Raw genomic sequence first — 21561 nt, 5'->3', positions numbered from 1 at the left:
CCCATGCATTAATTAATCACCTGGGCAAACCAATTTTGCGAATATATGACTGTTTACCCCGTTGTTATACATTCATTATGGTAACTGTTTGATTTTAGAAACTAGAAAAACTTGTCTTTAAATGCCGTTCGTTATATAATAAAATCTAGTGGGACTGTGATGGACTGAGGGTCGAAACACAAACAGACCCGCTGTTGAGTCTGTGATCATCAAGTTGTAAACGCGGTGGGACTGAAAAATAATGGCACAAAATAGGACTTCTGTCAGGGTAACCAAACCGCTGGGAAAAATTCTAGATGTTTCGTGAACTGGTCCATGTTAGTCAGGAAAATAAGGGAGTGTTCAGAACTCGGCCACAAAAAAAAAAACCAAAAAAAAAAAAAAAAATGGTATCACTCGTGTCATTGACCAATCAGAGAGCAGTTTGTTTGTTGACAGCTGTTTTCGGCGTATGTAATTCTGCCTTGCATATATGCTCTGACTCAACTTGGAAATTGTAGTTTGTTTTGTTTATAGCTTACGGTTTATATACTAAGGACAAACATACTTCCACAGCTGTTACTTTTTAGTCAGTAGCATGGTTTCCTTATTTGGCTAGATAGATTAAACCACATGGGATAGAGGGACTGAGATCACTGGACTGAGATTAAACATTACAATATTCGCAAATTAGTCATACCATATGTAGGGAGCGACAAGTTTTCATTTTTTTTTCATTTCGTCAGAATTTAATGGAGCCGCAGGTTAAAACTGGTCACTGAAGTTGCGCCTGTAATAAGGCCTGCCTACCCAACGTAACTGGAAATACAACATATTCAGTTTCGGGAGTGTATGCAAAATCATTTGTGAATTGACCCGGGTGATCGACATGTGTTAGTATGCCCTCACCTACGGATTTTCTCGAACGCAAACTATTCCGTCGGAGAGGGCGTGGTAACTTTCACAGTCTTCACACTACTACTGGTATATTAGAAACATTTCTGGTCGGAGATCAGTAACGGAAACCAGAGTAAATTTAAATACTAAAAGCTGTGTTTGAAATATTTTTCTTCTATGTGTGATTAAAATGTGGTCCAACTATACACGATCCCGTATAGTCCGGCGTTGCACCGAGGGTGACAACAGCTGATCCGATACAGGATTGTAGCGAAGTCCACAAATCCGCGCCGTAAGTGGATTCATTTATGGTGTTTAATGAACTGTACCGTGTTATCATTTCCATAAATACAAGGTGTTATGTTAATCAGTGTATTATTTCATCTGAAGTTGAGTTTGAAGCCCGGGGTTACATCCAAATTGTAACACATCGGGCTCAAATCAGGATATTATTAATACGGGATATTTTGTTGCTCATTTCTTGACCTTCAAATGAGGATATTGTATTCTTACCTGTTCCCTATACTTATCGTTGTGCGTATCCGTACGTTCAATTTCATTAAAACTATGCACTATTGCATTTGTTCTTATTTTTGTTTATTAACATATATTTGTTCATTTTTTTAAGTTTTTCATATATCATATCTAGTTAAGGTGACCGAGATATGGCATATACAAAATATGATGATAACTAACAAATAAAACATGGCAATTAAATTTAAAAATAAAATAAAATGGAGCATATACCTACACCAAACTGTTGTATGTTGTGACTTTAACTTTATTTTTGTATTGAGGCAATAAAAATAATCCTGAGTTTTCGGTTCTGGTTGGGTCACGGTTTTATTATCTGTACTCGGTGCCACTGTCCTTACTAAGTGTCTGGGTCGGTACTTAAAAAAAAGACGACCCGTACTTTTCACCCGTACTTAGTAGACATTCAGGTACGCTTATAAATTACAAAACGAGTACTTGCACTGCACTGTACCACTGAACGCAATCCACACATCGCGGATATAAACGACGTAATCTCACTTTTTTAGTCGAAAAATGAAAACTGTTTGTAACTTGTATACTATGAAAGAGGAATACCGTTTGCGAGTGTATTGAAAGCACTCAGTACTCGTACTACTAAGTAAAAAAAATTTGCATAGCGTCCGTTTTACTTGCAGTGAGAAGTAAGAGTGACCAATCAGAAATCATCTCACTAATGACGTTGCAACATGGCGGCAGACATGGACACAAAAGCGGTACGATTAGTGTCGCTTGTCGAGATTGGAACTGAATTTGAGCGAAATTTGTCACCTGCCTCCACCAGAAAGAATTCTGTCGACAAAAAACCGCTGGGACGATTTCATGTGGAGTTCGTCAGCGAGAAACCAGGAGACAAACCGCTTGCAAAGTTGGCCAAATCATTGCCCCGAACATCGAAAACGTCCGTTTCGGAAAGTGATGACGACTATCCCGGCTCGCCGAGAACGCCGGCTTCGCCGCGAAACTGGAATCTGGAAGATTCGATTCACATGAGGACATTTGGACATAATACTCATGAAGCAGTACCAAGTTTAAGTCATTATAGAAATATTTTTTCAACGTCAGCAGCAGACGGTGTGAAAAGCCGGCCCACACTGCAAGAACTACACGAAGAGAAACAGGTAAGGGTACTATATCTACACTGGGGTATTACAACTAGGGGACAGAGATACAGAAGGGAGACTGTTATTCAATATTATTCACCGTGTTTACAATTACAACAGAACTCATTGTTTCACTGGAAAATCGGTGAACTTAAAATCCAGTGATGAAAACATCAAAATAGTTTACAGTAAAATACCAGTGAAGATCAATGCTCTTACTGTATAATATTCATTCAAACACAGTTTGTGTTACAGGTATTCTGGTTCAAAATACTATATGCAACAACTTTTTGGCATCTATACCTATTTTCATGGTAGACAATACAACCATTGTGCCATTGAATCAGATTCTTGTTTCATCCATGGTACCAAATTTACAAAAATATGACAAAGAATTTGTTGTTTTCAGTACAGGTAATATAATAGTACTTTGTAGTATGGTATCAATCAGGGCATTGTTCACATTTTATTTGCTAACTTCTCGTATCCTTGAGTTGTGGTGAGGACATGTACCATTAGTTCGCCTCTTATCTTAGGGTGTGACATATCCATGATTTGTTTATGCTTGGCAAAGTTATCCCTTTCGGTGAATAATATCATTGGTTTAAATGATATCACTGGGGTTGAATTGCATCACTGCAGTTGAATGATACCACTGGGGTTGAATGATATCATTGGGGTTGAATGATATCACTGGGATTGGATGGTATCACTGGGGTTAGATATCACTGGGATTGAATGATATCACTGGGTTAAATGATATCACTCAGGTTGAATGATATCCCTGGGATTGAATGATATCACTGGGGTTGAATAATAACACTGAGGTTGAATGATATCACTGGGTTAAATGATATCACTGGGGTTGAATAATATCACTGAGGTTGAATTCTATCACTGGGTTAAATGATATCATTGAGGTTGAATGATTTCCCTGGGATTGAATGATATCACTGCGGTTGAATAATGTCACTGAGTTTGATTGATATCATTGGGGTTGAATGATGTAACTAGGGTTGGGTGTTATCTCTGAGTTGAATGCTATCCCTGGGGTTGAATGATGTCATTGGGGTGGGATAATGTCACTTGGGATGAATAATGTCACTGAGGTTGAATGATATCACTGAGGTTGAATGATATCACTGAGGTTGAATGATATCACTGAGGTTGAATGATATCACTGACTGAGGTTGAATAATATCACTGACTGAGGTTGAATAATATCACTGAGGTTGAATGATATCACTGAGGTTGAATGATATCACTGACTGAGGTTGAATAATATCACTGACTGAGGTTGAATAATATCACTGACTGAGGTTGAATAATATCACTGAGGTTGAATGATATCACTGAGGTTGAATGATATCACTGAGGTTGAATGATGTCATTGAGGTTGAATGATGTCACTGAGGTTGAATGATATCACTGAGGTTGAATGATATCACTGAGGTTGAATGATATCACTGAGGTTGAATGATATCACTGAGGTTGAATGATATCACTGACTGAGGTTGAATAATATCACTGACTGAGGTTGAATAATATCACTGAGGTTGAATGATATCACTGAGGTTGAATGATATCACTGAGGTTGAATGATATTACTGAGGTTGAATGATGTCATTGAGGTTGAATGATGTCACTGAGGTTGAATGATATCACTGAGGTTGAATGATATCACTGAGGTTGAATGATATCACTGACTGAGGTTGAATGATATCACTGACTGAGGTTGAATAATATCACTGACTGAGGTTGAATAATATCACTGAGGTTGAATGATGTCACTGAGGTTGAATGATGTCACTGAGGTTGAATGATGTCACTGAGGTTGAATGATGTCACTGAGGTTGAATAATGTCATTAGGATAGCATAATATCAGTGGGGTTGAATGCTGTTAGTGTACTGGTATTGAATGATATCACTGAGGTTGAATGATGTCACTGAGGTTGAATGATGTCACTGAGGTTGAATGATGTCACTGAGGTTGAATGATGTCACTGAGGTTGAATGATGTCACTGAGGTTGAATGATGTCACTGAGGTTGAATGATATCACTGAGGTTGAATGATGTCACTGAGGTTGAATGATGTCACTGAGATTGAATGATGTCACTGAGGTTGAATGCTATCACTGGGGTTGAATAATGTCATTAGGATAGCATAATATCAGTGGGGTTGAATGCTGTACTGGTATTGAATGATATCACTGGGGTTGAATGATGTCACTGAGGTTAAATGATGTCACAGGGGTTGAATAATATCCCCGGGGTTGAATAATGTCACTGGGGTTGGGTGTTATCTCTGGGTTGAATGATGTCATTGGGGTGGGATAATGTCACTTGGGATGAATAATGTCACTGGGGTTGAATGATATCACTAGTGTTTTCCACTTTTTTTATCCCTTAAGATAGACTAACAAATATATATCTATGATTGTTTGTTGCTAAGCAACTTCCTTTAACAACAGCATGCATTAATAATTGTAATAGGAGAAAGCTAAGTTGTCTATTGAACTGTTGACACCAGCTGTGATCATTAATGTCTGTAATTTTATCATTTTGAATGCCAAATAGAACTCACAAAATGAATAATTCTGAACATACCATTTAAAAAGTATTCAATATTGTATTCATGGGATTCAAAATTAGCCAATTGTAGACAAATATTGATAAATGTGTAAGATGTATACAAATATAGTATTCATATTTCAGTGTGAAACAAATTTTTTTTAAATGAATGCAAAATGGTATCATTTAATTGAGCAATTCAATTAGAATACTGAACCCAATTTATGATACTGAACTGGTGAGATATAAATTAGTTATGGATACATTTTTATTAGGTTATGATAGGCAGTTTACTTTCGCATTAACTGAGAGAACTGATTCTAAATCCATGATTAATACAAGATCACATCATATTACACAATTGATTTAATTAAAATGGAATGAAATTTGTTTTTGAGTATACTAGGCCCAGACCAACACAAGTACATTCAGATATACATGTACGTACAATGACTTTGGCTCTTCATTAATTAAACCTGTGGCACACTCACCTATGTAGGATTAGAACTCATCACCCATGGCACAATTACAACACTACACGTGACAGTCAATTATTATTTGTTTCTAGACCTTGGAATACATTTTGTGAAATGTTGGTCATGGTTATTGCAAAGTTCATAGTTATTCATTGTTTCCAGTCTTCTATTGTCTTTTATTTCACCTACTGCCAAAATCAAAGTGATTAAATTTGTCTTGTTTTAGGAACCTAATGGATTAGCATTGAAAGATGGAGTCACCATTCCTGAGACAGATTTACAGACACCCCAGGTTGTATCATCACCGCTTAGGTTTGGGTGGATAAAAGGAGTTTTAGTGAGTACTTTTTCTTGAAAGTCCTTTTTTATGTGCTGTTAAGAAATTCTATATTGTCATACATGCACATGCGCATATTAAATAATTACTAAATGACAGACTGATATTCAAAATTTGTGTTTTAAATTGAGACAAGATGCCTGAAATCTAAAAAATGGTGGAAACATTTTTTAAAATTTAATTTTGAATTTTCACTCACATTCCCCATTTCATACAAATACAAGCTTTTAAAACTGTCTCTTAAGATGATGTTTTTATTATGAAAAAGTTTTTAAAGTTGTAAGTCATAGATTTTTCTTTTTAATGTTTGTAGGTACGATGTCTTCTGAATATATGGGGTGTTATGTTGTTTTTACGTTTGTCCTGGGTTGTGGGACAGGCTGGAATTGGTAAGTTCATATGGTATGGTTGAAATATGCTGCGAGAAAAAGTCTCTTTCATTTTTGTACATATTTATAGAAATATCAATACAAGTTTTATCCTGGATATTGATGTTCAGCATGCCAGCCTTCTATGGAAAGCATTTATTATCTATGTTTAATGATAGCCACCACATGCAGTACAGTTTAGGTGATAGTATACTGCTGTCTTACGGGAAAATAAATATATATGTGTTCTAACAACTTGGCTGCCTCACTTTCTGAGATGCCTTCAAGTCATGTGAAAATAGTACTACAGTGTACACCATAAATAATCCATCTATTATTTGAACCACCTAATTTTTGTAAAAAATAATTTGTTGTTCTCCTCTAGCAATTCAACCACTTAGTAAATTTGGATACTTGGCATGTTTACTTGTAGATAAGAAACAAAGCTAATTACACCTATGAGTTTTTCTTATATTTCTGTTTTTTATTTCCATTTTCGCACATTCTGTTCGAAGAAATATGTTCCCGGGACAATGCACAGACCTGATTAGTTTTGGATTGAAATTCAAGCATACTAATAACTTAATTTGCATAATATATAATATTTTATTGAAATTTTTACATAGATGCTCTCGGGTAATTCACAGAGGTGATTAGTTTAATGTTGAAAACCATGCATATTGATCATCAAATTATTATTAGCCAATTTCTGATATTTCAGTATTATAAACTTCAGTACAGTGGATCACATTGTTTTTATGTTGTGCATCTCAAATAACAGACAAATCTTGTTTGAAAGTCTAATATTTAATATGCCTCCAATATTCTAAGCACACAGAAATTTTTTCTATGCCTTCTTTGATTAAATATGTATTTAATTATTTAGTTTTCATATTTTGTTCTCACTTTAATTCTTTGTTTGCTAATCTTTTTTTTTAAAGTAATGTATGTAATAAAAAAACAAAGTAAAATATACACATTTAAAAAAATACACTTATCAAATCTTACATCACTACGAACACCAGATTCTAATCCGACTATGTAATAATAGAACTGCATGTCATGTGACACGTCACACACATACACAGAAATAAATGATAAAGTTATTAAATGAACATTATTTGCAATTTCTATTTCAATGAAAGTAGCTGCACTATACATTTGTTTTATCATGTGTCTAGTTCTGAATTGTCTAGCCAAAGCAATACAGAACAAAATAACCTTAAAGTCCCCAACTTGGCAATTATCTAAGGCACTAGACTTCCTGGTGACTGTGATAAATGCGTACATTCCAATCTCTGTCAATAGAACTCACACTAAGCATGTATTTAATTAATACCCATAATGTATTTTTAATATTTTCAATGATATATTTTAATATTTTGTTCTCCTGAAAGTGTTGAATATTTTATGTCATTTCCTGCTGTAAATTTCTGTGACCTATACATTTAGTGCATACTGTAAAATACTTTATTTTAGCTGGAATTCATTTTTGATGAAAATATATTTTTGGGTGTTTTGTATGGAATTTATTTTCACTGATTTTTGTTTTGACGAGTTGAATGTAAAATATAGGAAAAAAAGTTATATTTGCTGGAATTTATTTTCACTGAATTATTTCTTTAGCGAGAAGAGCGAGAATTAATTCCAAGTGAAAATAAAGTGTTTTACAGTAATACATCAGTGCAGACATTTAATATAATGACTGTTATTCTTGGCCTAATGGCTGTAATCTCACCAACATGAGCAGTACAGTATATCTAATTAAAACACAAAGCAATAACTTGCTGAACTGTCTGGTTGATGAAGGGTAATGTGCACTTTAGGCAAACATTTGCTTTAATATTACGTATGTATACAGAGTTTAATTCTGACATGTGTGCCCACAGTTAGACATCAATTAGACAGCAAATAATCATGCACACAATATATGTTCAAAGCTATCAATTTTAGGGATGTCATTGTTTCTGGTTGCAACACTCAGGACATTTGGCTGTTTAAATCGTTCTGCTATTCGGAACCTCACATTTTGTTTGCCCTTTAATAATAAGATTAGTATTTATCTTTTTTTAATCTCGAAGGAGGAGATGTAGACATGCTCTCGTTGGTTGTGGGTACATATATGTCTAGACACTCTTGCTCATACAAGTGGGATGTGTACATTGAATAGTTTTTTTTTTTAAATGTATTTTGTACATGAACTGAACAATGTGTTTCTTCGACAGAGAAATATTGCTTTCGAATACTCTGACCTCATCGAAATTGTCTATTATCAAATGTGTACAGGACATTATTAAGCATGGAAATATTCTCCAAAATACTTTCGGGTTTGTCGAATCCCACGCGATGTTTGACGCCACTACGATGCTATGACCTTTGTTTGTCCTGTTTTTACGTTCGATTTCATGCATAACGCGTGATTCTCGCAGTGAACTGAAAATGGTCTATTCATGGCAAATTTAGAAAACAGACACAACAAATAGAAGTTACTTTCAATGTGATGCAAATGTTGCTGATGCAAGAACTAAAAATCGACCTCACTCTGATGAAGGAATGTAGGAAATCAAAAACAATTCTCTATCATCATTTTAATTAATTAACAATTGTCTAAATTTAGTTAATCTGCAAAATAATATTGATAATTGTTGTTTATTGTTTTGTTTATAATTTGGTATTCATAAAAATGTAATGGTTTGTATATAGATTGTTTTTGGGGAAAATACTTCAAGTACCATTAGTATACATGTCAAATAGTAAAGCTAAGAATAATTTCAGTTCCACATTGTAGAACATCAACAAATAAATGCACCAAAAATGCAATACCAATACATTACTTTAACATCAACTTTAAAATAAGAATGTCCATGATAAGTGTCTGCATCATAACTTAAGACTAGCTCACCTGCAAAGTACTGTATGAATTTTTGCTGCTAGTAATTTTCACATTTTTAGGATTTTAGGACATTCGTGAAGGCACAAATGTCACTGACACATTGTGTCTCAGAACCCCATAGGAACGTTCACTGCTAAAACATTTCATGAAATTCACAAATATTTATTTTGCCAAATAAGTGATTTACAGTACTACATGTATGTTAAAACTGTGGAAAAGGGAAAAAAATTGTGAAGTGGCATTGATGATCAAAAGCACAATTCATCTTTGATTCATCACCAGCTTTTTCAGTTTGTTTAAATACCCTCTCTCCTAAATATAATATAATAAGGCTGCATAATCTCTAGGCAGTGTGTCCCTTGTAATCAATGACCACAAGCATACCCGTAATAATAATAATAATAATAATAATAATAATAATAATAATAATAATAATAATAATATTTATTGCATCCTTAGTTTTTATTGGTTGACAAGTAATAAAAAAATGTTATGTTTGTTACACATGATACAAATGTTTGCATACTGGACATTTCACACTAACATGATTGTAATAATTGTTGTCCCCTGATAATTATTACAAATCATTCATTTCATCACATTTTCTTTTTACAGTTTTATCTGTTCTAATTATTCTGTTATCTGCTGTTGTCACCGTGTTAACTACGCTGTCCATGTCTGCCATATGTACTAATGGAGAAGTCAAAGGAGGTAAACCACTAATACTATTTTGTCTTTTTAGCTAATATGTATTTTTGCTAATTCAGCAAAAAAATTCTGGTATCGATACTTTTACTAAATTGAGATGCTGCTAATTAGTGCAAAACTGCTAAAATGGTGTAGCTATTTCAAGTGTTTTTCAGTGAATCATGTGTGTGGGTTGGTGATTTCATTACTATTGCTTAGTGTAAAAAAAAGATAGTGAATTTTTGAAATGTTGAGATGATAAGGCCAGACTTTTTTTATTCCTTGTTTCTTGAGTTTTTATAAGGCAATTTTTTTGAGGAGGGCGGGAAAAAAATGAAATTAATTCTTTTTTTCCATTAGATTTGTGTGATTCTCAAAGGATTGTAAGTGAGATCATTGATCGGAGAGAAGAAATTAAATAACATTTTATTCCATGTATAATCTTGTTTCTCATCTGCGCGAGACTTCGGTACTTTGATCATGATACTCCCACGAAAATGCAACTTGGGTTTGTTATGCGGCGGGCGTAAAAATAATGAAGATAAAAATAATTTTTTTTTGCAATTGTTTGCACTTACAAGTCGGCGAGCGCGAGAAATTACGCTGAAATAAAGTTTAATTTTTATTTCATTTTCGGCTTCTGTTCATTCGGCGGGTTCGCGAAACAAGGGATAATAAAAATCTGGCCTAATCTTATAGTCTTGTAAGAGATAACTGAAATGTAGTTGTCTCCTTCGCAATAAATAAATTAAAAAATGTCTTTCAGGTCAACAAATATTATAATTAGTAACTCGTATCTAGATTGACATAACATTATTGACATGTACATTTACCCTAGTGTGAATTTTATCTATCTTTAGTATCCATAAACAGATGTTATGAATTTATTCATCAAAAATTTATATTAAAATTAAATCAACCGTGTCATAAATAGACTGTACTGTATTGCTGCACTGTCCCACTTTGTCACTAACATATTTTAAATGTACTTTTTCCTGACATTTATCTATTGATGGTTAGTGTTATCTGATTGAATAGTTTCTACAAGACACAATGTTGTGAATTCCATTTTCATCTAGGGGAGACAAGGTCATGAGGGAGCAACCTCGTAAATGTTGTTTGATGACAGTGAAATCTCATCCATACAGTGTATGAATCCTCAATTCATCAAATTGTTCACAGTATTTAAATATGTGGAAGCAGTAATTAATGACAACTAATTAATTAATTTTAAACCGATAGAAAAGTAATGCAAGAAAATAAAAATCTTCCAAAAAAAAAAAGCGAAACAAAACACAAAATTCCCTTCTAATTAGATATAAAAAAAATTCGCTTGCGAAAAAAAAAAAGTACATGTGTATGACAAAACATAAACAGTTGCATATAAATATTAATAAAAGTTAGCCACTCGGTGGTGTGCAGAAACAGGAGTCTTATCAAGTTTTTGACTCCCATGTGCGAAGCACAAAATGGGAGTCTTTGCAGTTAGTGTGTCTGTGTGTGTGTGTGTGTGTGTGTGTGTGTGTGTGTGTGTGTGTGTGTGTGTGTGTGTATGTATGTGTGTCCGTGTGTCCGACTGTTCCACTGCTATTTCAAGAACCATACATCGGTTTTTGATGAAACTTGGTGCATAGATGCTCTGGGCCAATGCGCAGATTTGATCAGGTTTTGGTAAAAATCCATGCTCGTTAATTACCTAATTTGCATGATAATTACTGTAAAGGGGGTAATTATTCACTGGGTTTTAATTTAGCTTATTTCGCTGACTGGAAAATGCGCTCAATTAAAACCCAGTGAATATGTAAAATTTAGCATAGAACACATAATCTAAATGACGAAACCGTGAATTTAAAACCCACTGAATATGCCTGAAATGGTAAATCAGTGAAATTTAAACCCAGTGAAAATTAGTCATTTTACAGTAGCTAATTTTTAGCTGTTCTATGACTGTTCCACTGATATCTAAAGAACCACTCATTGGATTTTGATGAAACTTGGTACATAGATGCTCTGTACATATGCGCAGATTTGATTAGTTTTTGGTAAAAATCTGTGCATATTAATTACCTAATTTGCATGATAATTAGCTATTTTTTAGTGGTTCCATGACTGTTCCACTGATATCTAAACAAACACTCATTGGATTTTGATGAAACTTGGTACATAGATGCTCTGAACTAATGCTAGGTTTTGATTAGTTTTTGGTAATAATCCGTGGATACTAATTACCTAATTTGCATAATGATTAGTCAATTTTCGGTTTTTCCACTGATATCTCAAGTATTAATCATCACATTTCAATGAAACTTGGTACATAGATGTCATATGACACTGCACAGACCTGATAGTTTTTATGGTAATATCAGTACATATAATTACCTAATTTGCATAATTAATTAATTTTCAGCTTTTGATATAAGTAGTGAGCATTACATTTCAATGAAACTTGGTTACTTACATACTCAAGGACTATGCAGAGATTGATTGTTTTGGATAAATATTTGTGCATATTAATCACCTAATTTGCATAATTAGTTAATTTTCAGCTTTTCCACGGGTATCTCCAGTACTAATCATCGCATTTCAATGAAACGTGGTACATAGATCCTTTAGGACTATGCAGAGACCTGATTAGTTTCAGGGTAAATAATTGTGCATATTAATTACCTAATTTGCATAATTAATTTTCAGCTTTTTTACTGATATCTAAAGTACTAATCATCACATTTCAATGAATCTAGAATTATGCAGAGACCCAATTAGTTTTTGGTGAATATTTGTGCATATTAATCACCTAATTTGCATAATTAACCAATTTCCAACTTTCACACTGATATCTCAGGTACTAATCATCACATATCAATGAATGTTTATACATGGATGCTGTAGGACAATAGACAGACCTGGATAATTTTGGGTTAAAATCTGTACATATTAATTACCCAATTTGCATAATTAACCAATTTTAAGCTTTCACACTGATATCTAAAGTACTAATTTCCATTTTAATGAAACTTAGTTCAAAGATGCTCTAGGACAATGTACAAACCTAATTAGTTTGGGGTAAAACTCTGTTCATATTATTTCCCTAATTAGCATAATAATTCATAATTTTTTGGTTCTAATCACATTTCAATTAAACTTGGTACATAGAGTTTTTGTTACATTGCGCAGACCTCATTAGTTTTACAATCAAATCTGTTCATGTTATTTTCTGATTTGCATAATTAGTTTTCAGCTAAGTAATTTCAAATTATATTTAATGTGTCTCCAATACTCTCAGCACATGGGAGTTCTTTCTAAGCTTTCTTTGGTTGGTGGGTGGGATTACTGGTAGATGCAGTGAATAAAACTACAAGATTGTACATTAACGGGTGATTTGTACTCATTAATATTTGTAAACTTAACATCGGTAATTGACATGGAACATGTTATTAACAATTCATGACCAGTGCTTTTAATAAAGTTCTCCTCTGAGAACATTCATGAAGCCTTATTATCACATAGTATCAAGGCCATAGCAAAGTTTCATGAATGCCCTCAGATCCAGAAAGAATTACATGTAGAGATGGTTGTGTGTTTTGGGATTATTGTGTGACATGTATTTGATGGTATGAAAAGCCTTAAGGACTTGCCGTTTACTACAGGAAGCATAAATTTATGAAATACCAATGTTTGTGCATTTTGATGTTTCATATACTGTAAAATGACTAATTTTCACTGGGTCTAAATTTCACTGATTTACCATTTCAGGCATATTCAGTGGGTTTTAAATTCACTGTTTCGTCATTTAGATAATGTGTTTTATGCTAAATTTTACATATTCACTGTGTTTTAATTTAGCGCATTTTTCCAGTCAGCGAAATAAGCTAAATTAAAACCCAGTGAATAATTACCCCCTTTACAGTATATTCCCTGCAGTTCATTTCTACCATCAATTCATATCACATTGCAAACACCAATAAACATAAAACTACACGTCTCTAAGTTTTCAAGACTAGAATGGTGGTCTAATATATTAAATAATTTTTCATATATGTGCAATATAGAATAAACCACTAGTATAAGATTTAAATGTATTAATAAAGGTACCTACATGTAGATTTTGAATTACACTTTTTTTCTCAAAGAAACATTGATAAGCATTGGAAAATTACATAATCCTATTTTCCTGAACATTCTTTGCACATAAGTGTTACAATAATTTGAGAAATGCAGTTACCCTAAACATTTTTGCAAGTGTTAACAATGATTCGAGACATGCAGTTACATTAAAATCGCAGTAACTTTGTTAAAAAATATTTAATTAAAATCCCAATAATAAGTCAAATTTATTTAAACATTTCATTTCACCCCTGTAGGCATTTGGTCAGCAATTGATAAAAAAAAAAGTGCAATAATGTATAAAATTTAGAAAAATTGTTGGCTTTGATAATTAATGCAATTGTATATACCGGGGAATGTAAATTTTCAAGACTACAACCAGACAGGTTTTAAATAATCACTGTTTTTATTCTCTTGCTAGGTGGTGCTTATTACATGATATCTAGAAGTTTAGGACCAGAATTTGGTGGTGCTATCGGTTTAATATTTTCAATGGCAAATGCTGTTGCTATAGCAATGTATGTTGTTGGCTTTGCTGAGACTGTGAAAGATCTATTGAAGGTGAGCATTATTCGATTTGCCAACAAGTTATTTTCATCATATTGATTAAAGTGTACTGCAAAGCTACAGTAAAGCTGTCATGCATCAAGCAAACTTCCTGGGAAATTTGTGATTTGTGTCTCACCATGCTTCATGCAATACTTAGGCTTGTAGATACTCGGTGAATATTTTTGTCATTTTTGGTGAAAAGTGATATTTTTGACTTCTTGTTAAAAACCGCAAGTCCGATTGCTTTGATATTACATATATAAATACTACATGTGGACCTCTCTCAGATTTGTTCATTTTGTGATGATATCTTTAATTCTCTAATTTTGATGAATATTTGGGTAATTTTTGGTAAAAAGTGATATTTTCTAATTTGTGATTTGTGTCTCATTATGTATTAAGCTGCTTCATTTAATACTTAGGCTTGTAGATACTTGTGCTTTACACTGTATGTGTTGCTTTATGTTTTATATTTTGTAATCCTAACCAGTTAGCTGTAGAAATCCAACTATCTATATTAAGCCTGTATCATATATTTTATTGGAACGCTGTCATAAATTTACTGTAATATACTGTATTACCATACTTGTCCAACTTAACGCCCAGGGCTCACAGAATCATGGTTTTTAGGGGGGGGGGCATTTTTGTTGACTATTCACCAAGTGCCAGATCTTTGGAATAGTATTTCTTTTTTGGTGGAAGTAAAATTGCGAAATGAGTTGCATCATCATTGATTTTCACAACAATGACGAAACAGAAATGATCACAAAAAATATGCATGTTTTATTAGTCCCCGTTCGGACGCAGTCCGAAAACGGGGACTTATGTTTTGCCCTGTGTGCGTTCGTGCGTCCGTGCGTCCGTGATCACCTGTATCTCGAACATGCATGGACTGATTAAGTTCAAACTTCACTCATACATCACACATTATATGGGACATATGCACATGCATTTTTTTCATGATCCGATTAACGATAGCCGAATAGCGGCCATTTTAAGGCCGAAAATGCATCAAAATCGCACATTTTCACCATTCCGGACCCGGATCTCAGTTATGCATGGACGGATTTTGTTCAAATTTGGTACATACATTAAACATAATAGGACCTTGATGCACGTCATTTTTTTTTTTGGATCGGGTTCGAAATGGCCGACTGGCGGCCATTTTGTTTTAAAGAATTCAGTTCTGGATCCGTATCTGAGACATGCTTGGATTGATTGAGTTCAAACTTCACACACACAAGGTACATCATGTCACAAATATGTATGTGCATTTGTTTCATGATCTCATTAACGATAGCCAAATGGCGGCCGCTTTAAGGCCGAAAATGCATTGAAATAGCACATTTTCACCATTCCGGACCCGGATCTCAGTTATGCATGGACGGATTTCATTCAAATTTGGTACATACATTAAACATAATAGGACCTTGATGCACGTCATTTTTCTTTCCGGATCAAGTTCGAAATAGCCGACTGGCGGCCATTTTGTTTTAAAGAATTCAGTTCTGGATCCGTATCCGAGACATGTCTGGATTGATCAAGTTCAAACTTCACACACACAAGGTACCTCATGTCACAAATATGTATGTGCATTTGTTTCATGATCTCATTAATGATAGCCAAATGGGGGCCGCTTTAAGGCCGAAAATGCATTGAAATCGCACATTTTCACCATTCCGGACCCGTATCTCAGTTATGCATGGATGGATTTTGTTCAAATTTGGTACATACATTAAACATAATAGGACCTTGATGCACGTCTTTTTTTTTTCGGATCAAGTTCGAAATGGCCGACTGGCGGCCATTTTGTTAAAGAATTCAGTTCTGGATCCGTATCCAAGACATGTCTGGATTGATCAAGTTCAAACTTCACACACACATGGTACATCATGTCACAAATAGATATGTGCATTTGTTTCATGATCTGCTTAACAATAGCGGAATGATGGCCATTTTAAGGCCGAAAATGCATCAAAATCACGTATTTTCACAATTCCAGAACCGGATCTCAGTCATGCATGGATGGATTTTGTTCAGATTTAGCACAATGTGTTGTACATATGCAGGTGCATTTCGGTCATGATCTGCTTTGAATGTATATGTCACTCAAATATGAACGGAACGAGGACGTGTCATTGACAATGACTTGTTACAATATTATTTACATACCATCAGAATTTATGGTGTACAAGTCAGTGGGATAATCGTCAAAGTCAAGAGATTATTCATTATTTTCGTTAAATGTTTTTAATTATGTGGAAACTCTCAAGACAATGCAGTTTCCGCCATGATGTTTTTTCGCATAATATGACCTGCAACTGCGGCTTTTTGACCTGATAGCTCAAGTTTGTTATTAACCAATCAGAATGCAGTGCTGTACCAATGCAATACTCTGCGAAGACATTCTTGTAATGCAATATAGAAGTGAATTATCAATGTTGCAGTATGATCCGTCAGGTCATTGTCGAGGCGTAGTTTCTGTACGATACTGTGGTCTATGCATTCACATTATATTAATGGCTGTCAATATCCATGCTGTTATTGTATAAATTTAATTACTGGTACATGTATTCAGAAAAGTCAAGCAATGCTCAAAGACTATACAATCAAATTTGGACCATTTTGGAAGGGTGGCGGATTAGCCGAATGTGAACCCGAAAATAGAAAGTGCGGTAGTGGGGATGTTTAGACAAGCATGGGTGCTGAGATGGACTAGTATGGTAGCTCTATTAGCATATGAACTAATGTAAATGACAGAGGTGTGACCATGATGTTAAAATAATTCAGCATTTGGTTTACTTGCACTTCTATTAGAGATTACCTTCTAATAGAACAACAGTGATATATCAAATGCAACAGATATCACAAGATATCTGGGTCAGAAGCTTGCCAATATCCAAAATTAGGTATCTTATATTTAAAATTTTGGTTGTTGGTAAAATAAAAGTGATACCTAATAAAAGTGATAAAATGTAATTTACAGAATGTCAGAATGCTAGTATTGCATGATATTGTATTATTTGCATTCTTCTTTTTTTTCATTTTCATCTTAGGAGTATGATGCCCAAATTGTTGATGATGTCAACGATGTACGAATCATTGGAGTGATCACAGTTATATTAATATTGGGCATTGCATTGGTTGGAATGGCCTGGGAGGCTAGAGTGAGTACAAATGTTTATTATGTGTACCATATTTTCAGAATTTCCCATCAACGTACTACCGTAAAGGTTCTAATATAAACCACAGTTTATATTACAATGTATCAATTTAAAAATTGAGGTCAAAAGCTCAAGTTCGGGGTGCAGTTTATATTACGTATATATTACAATCCCTAAATGGGCGTGGTCATTTTTTCCCACAACACATGCACACAAAAAACAATACACCTTACAATCTCTTGAATAGGCTCCACTCTGATTTTAATCAGGAAAGATCAAAAGGCCTTAATTTGGTTCTAAAATAGGCGTCACGAAATTTTTAAAAATTATAAGCAATCAAAAAAACTCTTCACATAGTAAAAAAAAATACTTGGTATATTTAATGTGATATGCATTTATTTTTTTAATTTTGTTTGTAACAAAGTATATTCTAAAAGAAGTTTCAAATAAAAAGAAACACGAATGCATTGCTTAGTAGCAAATGATCACTGTAAAATTCAACTTAGTTTCACCGTAAGCGAGTGATTTCAGTCATATGTAAATGCTCGATGTGATACGATATCCACCATTTTTTTTGAATGCACACAAGAGGTCAAGTAGCTAATTAACCAATCAAAATGCTGGATGGTGCCAACATGTTCGAATTACTATAGCTCATTTGAATATGTTAATGACAGCTCAGCGACTTCATGGTGAACGCAACATGGAAGAGATTTACCAATTTTGGCTTTAATTTTGATCACAGATCCACAGAGATCACTATACTATACAGATTGTTATTAAACACTTCTTGGCTTGCACAAAATATTGGGGAAATGCATAGTATTCTTCTTTCCACAGATTTCTATGTGCATCATTTGAATAGCATTCTGACCAACAGTGTATCAACAGCTCATCTCAAAACTGTGACAAGCAACATCTTGCTGTTGCCAGCCACTAGTAAATAGTCAGAAAATTTGCTTTCAATATTTTATATGGTTTTCTTTGATTAAATATACTGTGTGAAAGAGTCAGTCATCTTTTTATATCATTTGGAAATTCAGATCTGTTTTTGGTTGGCATGCACGCCAGTCCAGGATGTTTGTTTTTTTATTTGAAAAAAAAGAGACTGTGAATGTGCATATCATTGATGGTGCAATTTTCCTGCAGCGATATTTTAACACTTTCGATTGACATAGTTTGGTTCAGACTTCTGTAGCTGTGTCACCACATGTTTAGTAGAAAAATGGATTCTAAAGTATCTTTATTCAAATGTTATAAATACACAAACCTTTTTATTGCAGGCTCAGTTGGTGCTTTTATTTATTCTCATCGTTGCCATCATTGATTTTGCTGTTGGAACATTTTTACCTCCGACTGCAGATGAATTATCTCAGGGTTTCCTTGGATACAAAGGTAGGTAATAATAATGATTCTTTAATGCGATTAACAAAAATTAATAACTAATAACATGTCTTGTCTATGTTCTAGCTAAGACAAACTTTACAAGTACGTGGACATTGTATTTATTCATTCATTCACAGGGAGTAAAGATAGGATAATGAGACAACCATTTATTCAATTATTCATCAAAAAAATTATAGGAGCAATACTATCAGCTTGTCTTATCTTCTGGACAAATGATGTCATATAATTATTGTATGTTTTTATTGACAGGTACTATTTTTGTAGAGAATGTTGGGCCGTCATTTACAGAAGGGAATCAGTTCTTCTCAGTGTTTGCTATATTTTTCCCAGCAGCCACTGGTATTTTAGCTGGTGCTAACATATCTGGGGATTTAGCTGTGAGTTGTTCAATTTTTTTCTTGTATTTGTGTACAATTAGACATCTGCCACATCTGGCTGTGCTTTGTGCCATTAACATGTATGATAAATGTTCAATATGTTATTAAATTTTAAAGTTTAAAATGCAGTATTCTAGTTGTTAACCTTTTCACCACCAGTTCCCTGTTTTCATCAGAGATTCACAAAATAGTCCCATTTATAGTCTGCATGACAAAAATAGACAATTTTTTTTTTGTAAAAACTGAAAATTGACTCAAATTTTGTTTGTTGGCTCCAAAATTATGGTTCATTTATAGAAATATTGAAGAATATAAAAACAAAGTGCGGAAAAGGTTAAAGTAATGTAGGTCTTACGTATAAGAGTACTGTAGAATACTTGATTTTCACTGAAGGAATGATTCAGTGAAAATAAATTCCAGCGAATTTTTTTCTATATTTTACATTCAACTTGTCAAAAATCAGTGAAAATAAATTCCATACAAAACACCAAAAAAGTCTTTTCGATGAAAATTAATTTCAGCTAAAATAAAATACCGGTATTTTACAGTGTTGCAAATGTAAGCCTTTAAATGGCAGACAAATTTTGTCACCTTTCATATAGCCTGGTCATAATTACTGTCTGTAAGTAGTGTTTTGTTACAAAGAATTACGAACTGATGGCACTTGTGCATGACAATTAAGCTTTCCAACAGTCAGTCAGTACGTACAAAATACTGTATTCGATATTGAGGTGCTACGAGGTGGTTATGAGAATAATGCAAAATACTGTAAAATGACTAATTTTCACTGGGTTTAAATTTCACTGATTTACCATTTCAGGCATATTCAGTGAGTTTTAAATTCACGGTTTTGTCATTTAGATAATGTGTTCTATGCTAAATTTTACATATTCACTGTGTTTTAATTTAGCGCATTTTTCCAGTCAGCGAAATAAGCTAAATTAAAACCCAGTGAATAATTACCCCTTTTACAGTATGCATAAATGCAGTATGTATGGTGATTGTATCAACCAACACGTATCTGAGGTTGATGCATTCTTGTAGGAGAGTGTTTCAATGTGAAGTGAACAATTTCAAAATAAGGAAAACATTTGAACATGTCCATAACATTTTTGAACACATTGTATAGTGTTATAGATGTTTAATAATATGAGGTTATTATGAGGATACCTCAAAGTATGCACGAAGACAGTACAGCGAGAGTATCTACCCACGCAGGGCGGAGGTCGATGCGAAAACGTACTGTCTGAGTGCTTACCTTGAGGTATCGATATAATAACCTTATTATTATACATCTTTTCCTTCCAAGGATACATCATGAGAATGCTGAAATCCAATACGTTTAGAACAGAATCAGCAAACTTCTTTGTGTGGAGTCCGGTCAGACACTGGTGGCAGCCATGTTTGTTTTTATTATTAGAGGACGCTTACGCGCGTAATCATTCCATATTTGGAATTTGCATTTCTTAATACGATACAATGAAAATATCCAATAAAATACTGCAAAATTACGGCACACTATAACTTGTGACGTAACGGTGACAGATGTATAATAATGTATTTTATGTTTATTTATAGGATGCACAAAGTGCAATTCCCAAAGGTACACTACTATCCATATTAATCAGTACTGCAGTATACATAGGAATGGCTATCATGCTTGGTTCCTGCATTGTGAGGGAAAGTACTGGTATAATTAGTGATATACCAGGTGGTAATTTCACTAAGTTGTGTGAATACCAGTCATGTGATTATGGCCTACTTAATGACATGCAGGTAAGAAACACAATTCTCTGAATATTTGTTGCAAATATTAAAATTGGTAACAATAACAATATTTGAATTTTTCTGTCATAATGTATTAATATAAATAGGATGACAAAAATATAATGTAAAGACTAATAGAAAGACTTAAATACAGTCATGTGGGGGAGACTTCTTATGTGGATTTCAAGCCTTGTGTCTCCCTGTGAAACCCCAAACATTTTCCATTGAAATTGGGCATGGATGTAGATGAGGGGTGCAGAGTTTTGTTTACATTGCCGTTTTGAATATCACGCTTGTAAATAATTATTATTTTATCAATGTTTCAAACCCCCAAACCTTGGCAAAA

The 21561-nt window shown here is 33.8% G+C and overlaps 1 protein-coding gene across 1 annotated transcript in view; it reads left to right on the top strand.

Moving 5' to 3' along the window:
• Positions 1-2102: 2102 nt before the first annotated feature.
• LOC102808001 (solute carrier family 12 member 2-like) overlaps positions 2103-21561 on the top strand; it is a 46969-nt gene continuing 27510 nt past the window's right edge. The window contains exons 1-9 of the mRNA XM_085507086.1: positions 2103-2531; positions 5789-5899; positions 6213-6288; positions 9776-9871; positions 14373-14512; positions 17557-17667; positions 18948-19059; positions 19321-19448; positions 21027-21224. Coding sequence (XP_085363212.1) covers positions 2112-2531; positions 5789-5899; positions 6213-6288; positions 9776-9871; positions 14373-14512; positions 17557-17667; positions 18948-19059; positions 19321-19448; positions 21027-21224 — 1392 coding nt within the window. The 5' untranslated portion in view covers positions 2103-2111. The remainder of the gene's footprint in view (positions 2532-5788; positions 5900-6212; positions 6289-9775; positions 9872-14372; positions 14513-17556; positions 17668-18947; positions 19060-19320; positions 19449-21026; positions 21225-21561) is intronic.

Source organism: Saccoglossus kowalevskii, chromosome 13 (assembly GCF_978046115.1).
Source record: "Saccoglossus kowalevskii chromosome 13, keSacKowa6.1, whole genome shotgun sequence".
Classification (NCBI taxonomy): Eukaryota; Metazoa; Hemichordata; class Enteropneusta; family Harrimaniidae; genus Saccoglossus; species Saccoglossus kowalevskii.
This window is presented reverse-complemented; position numbering and strand designations above follow the sequence as displayed.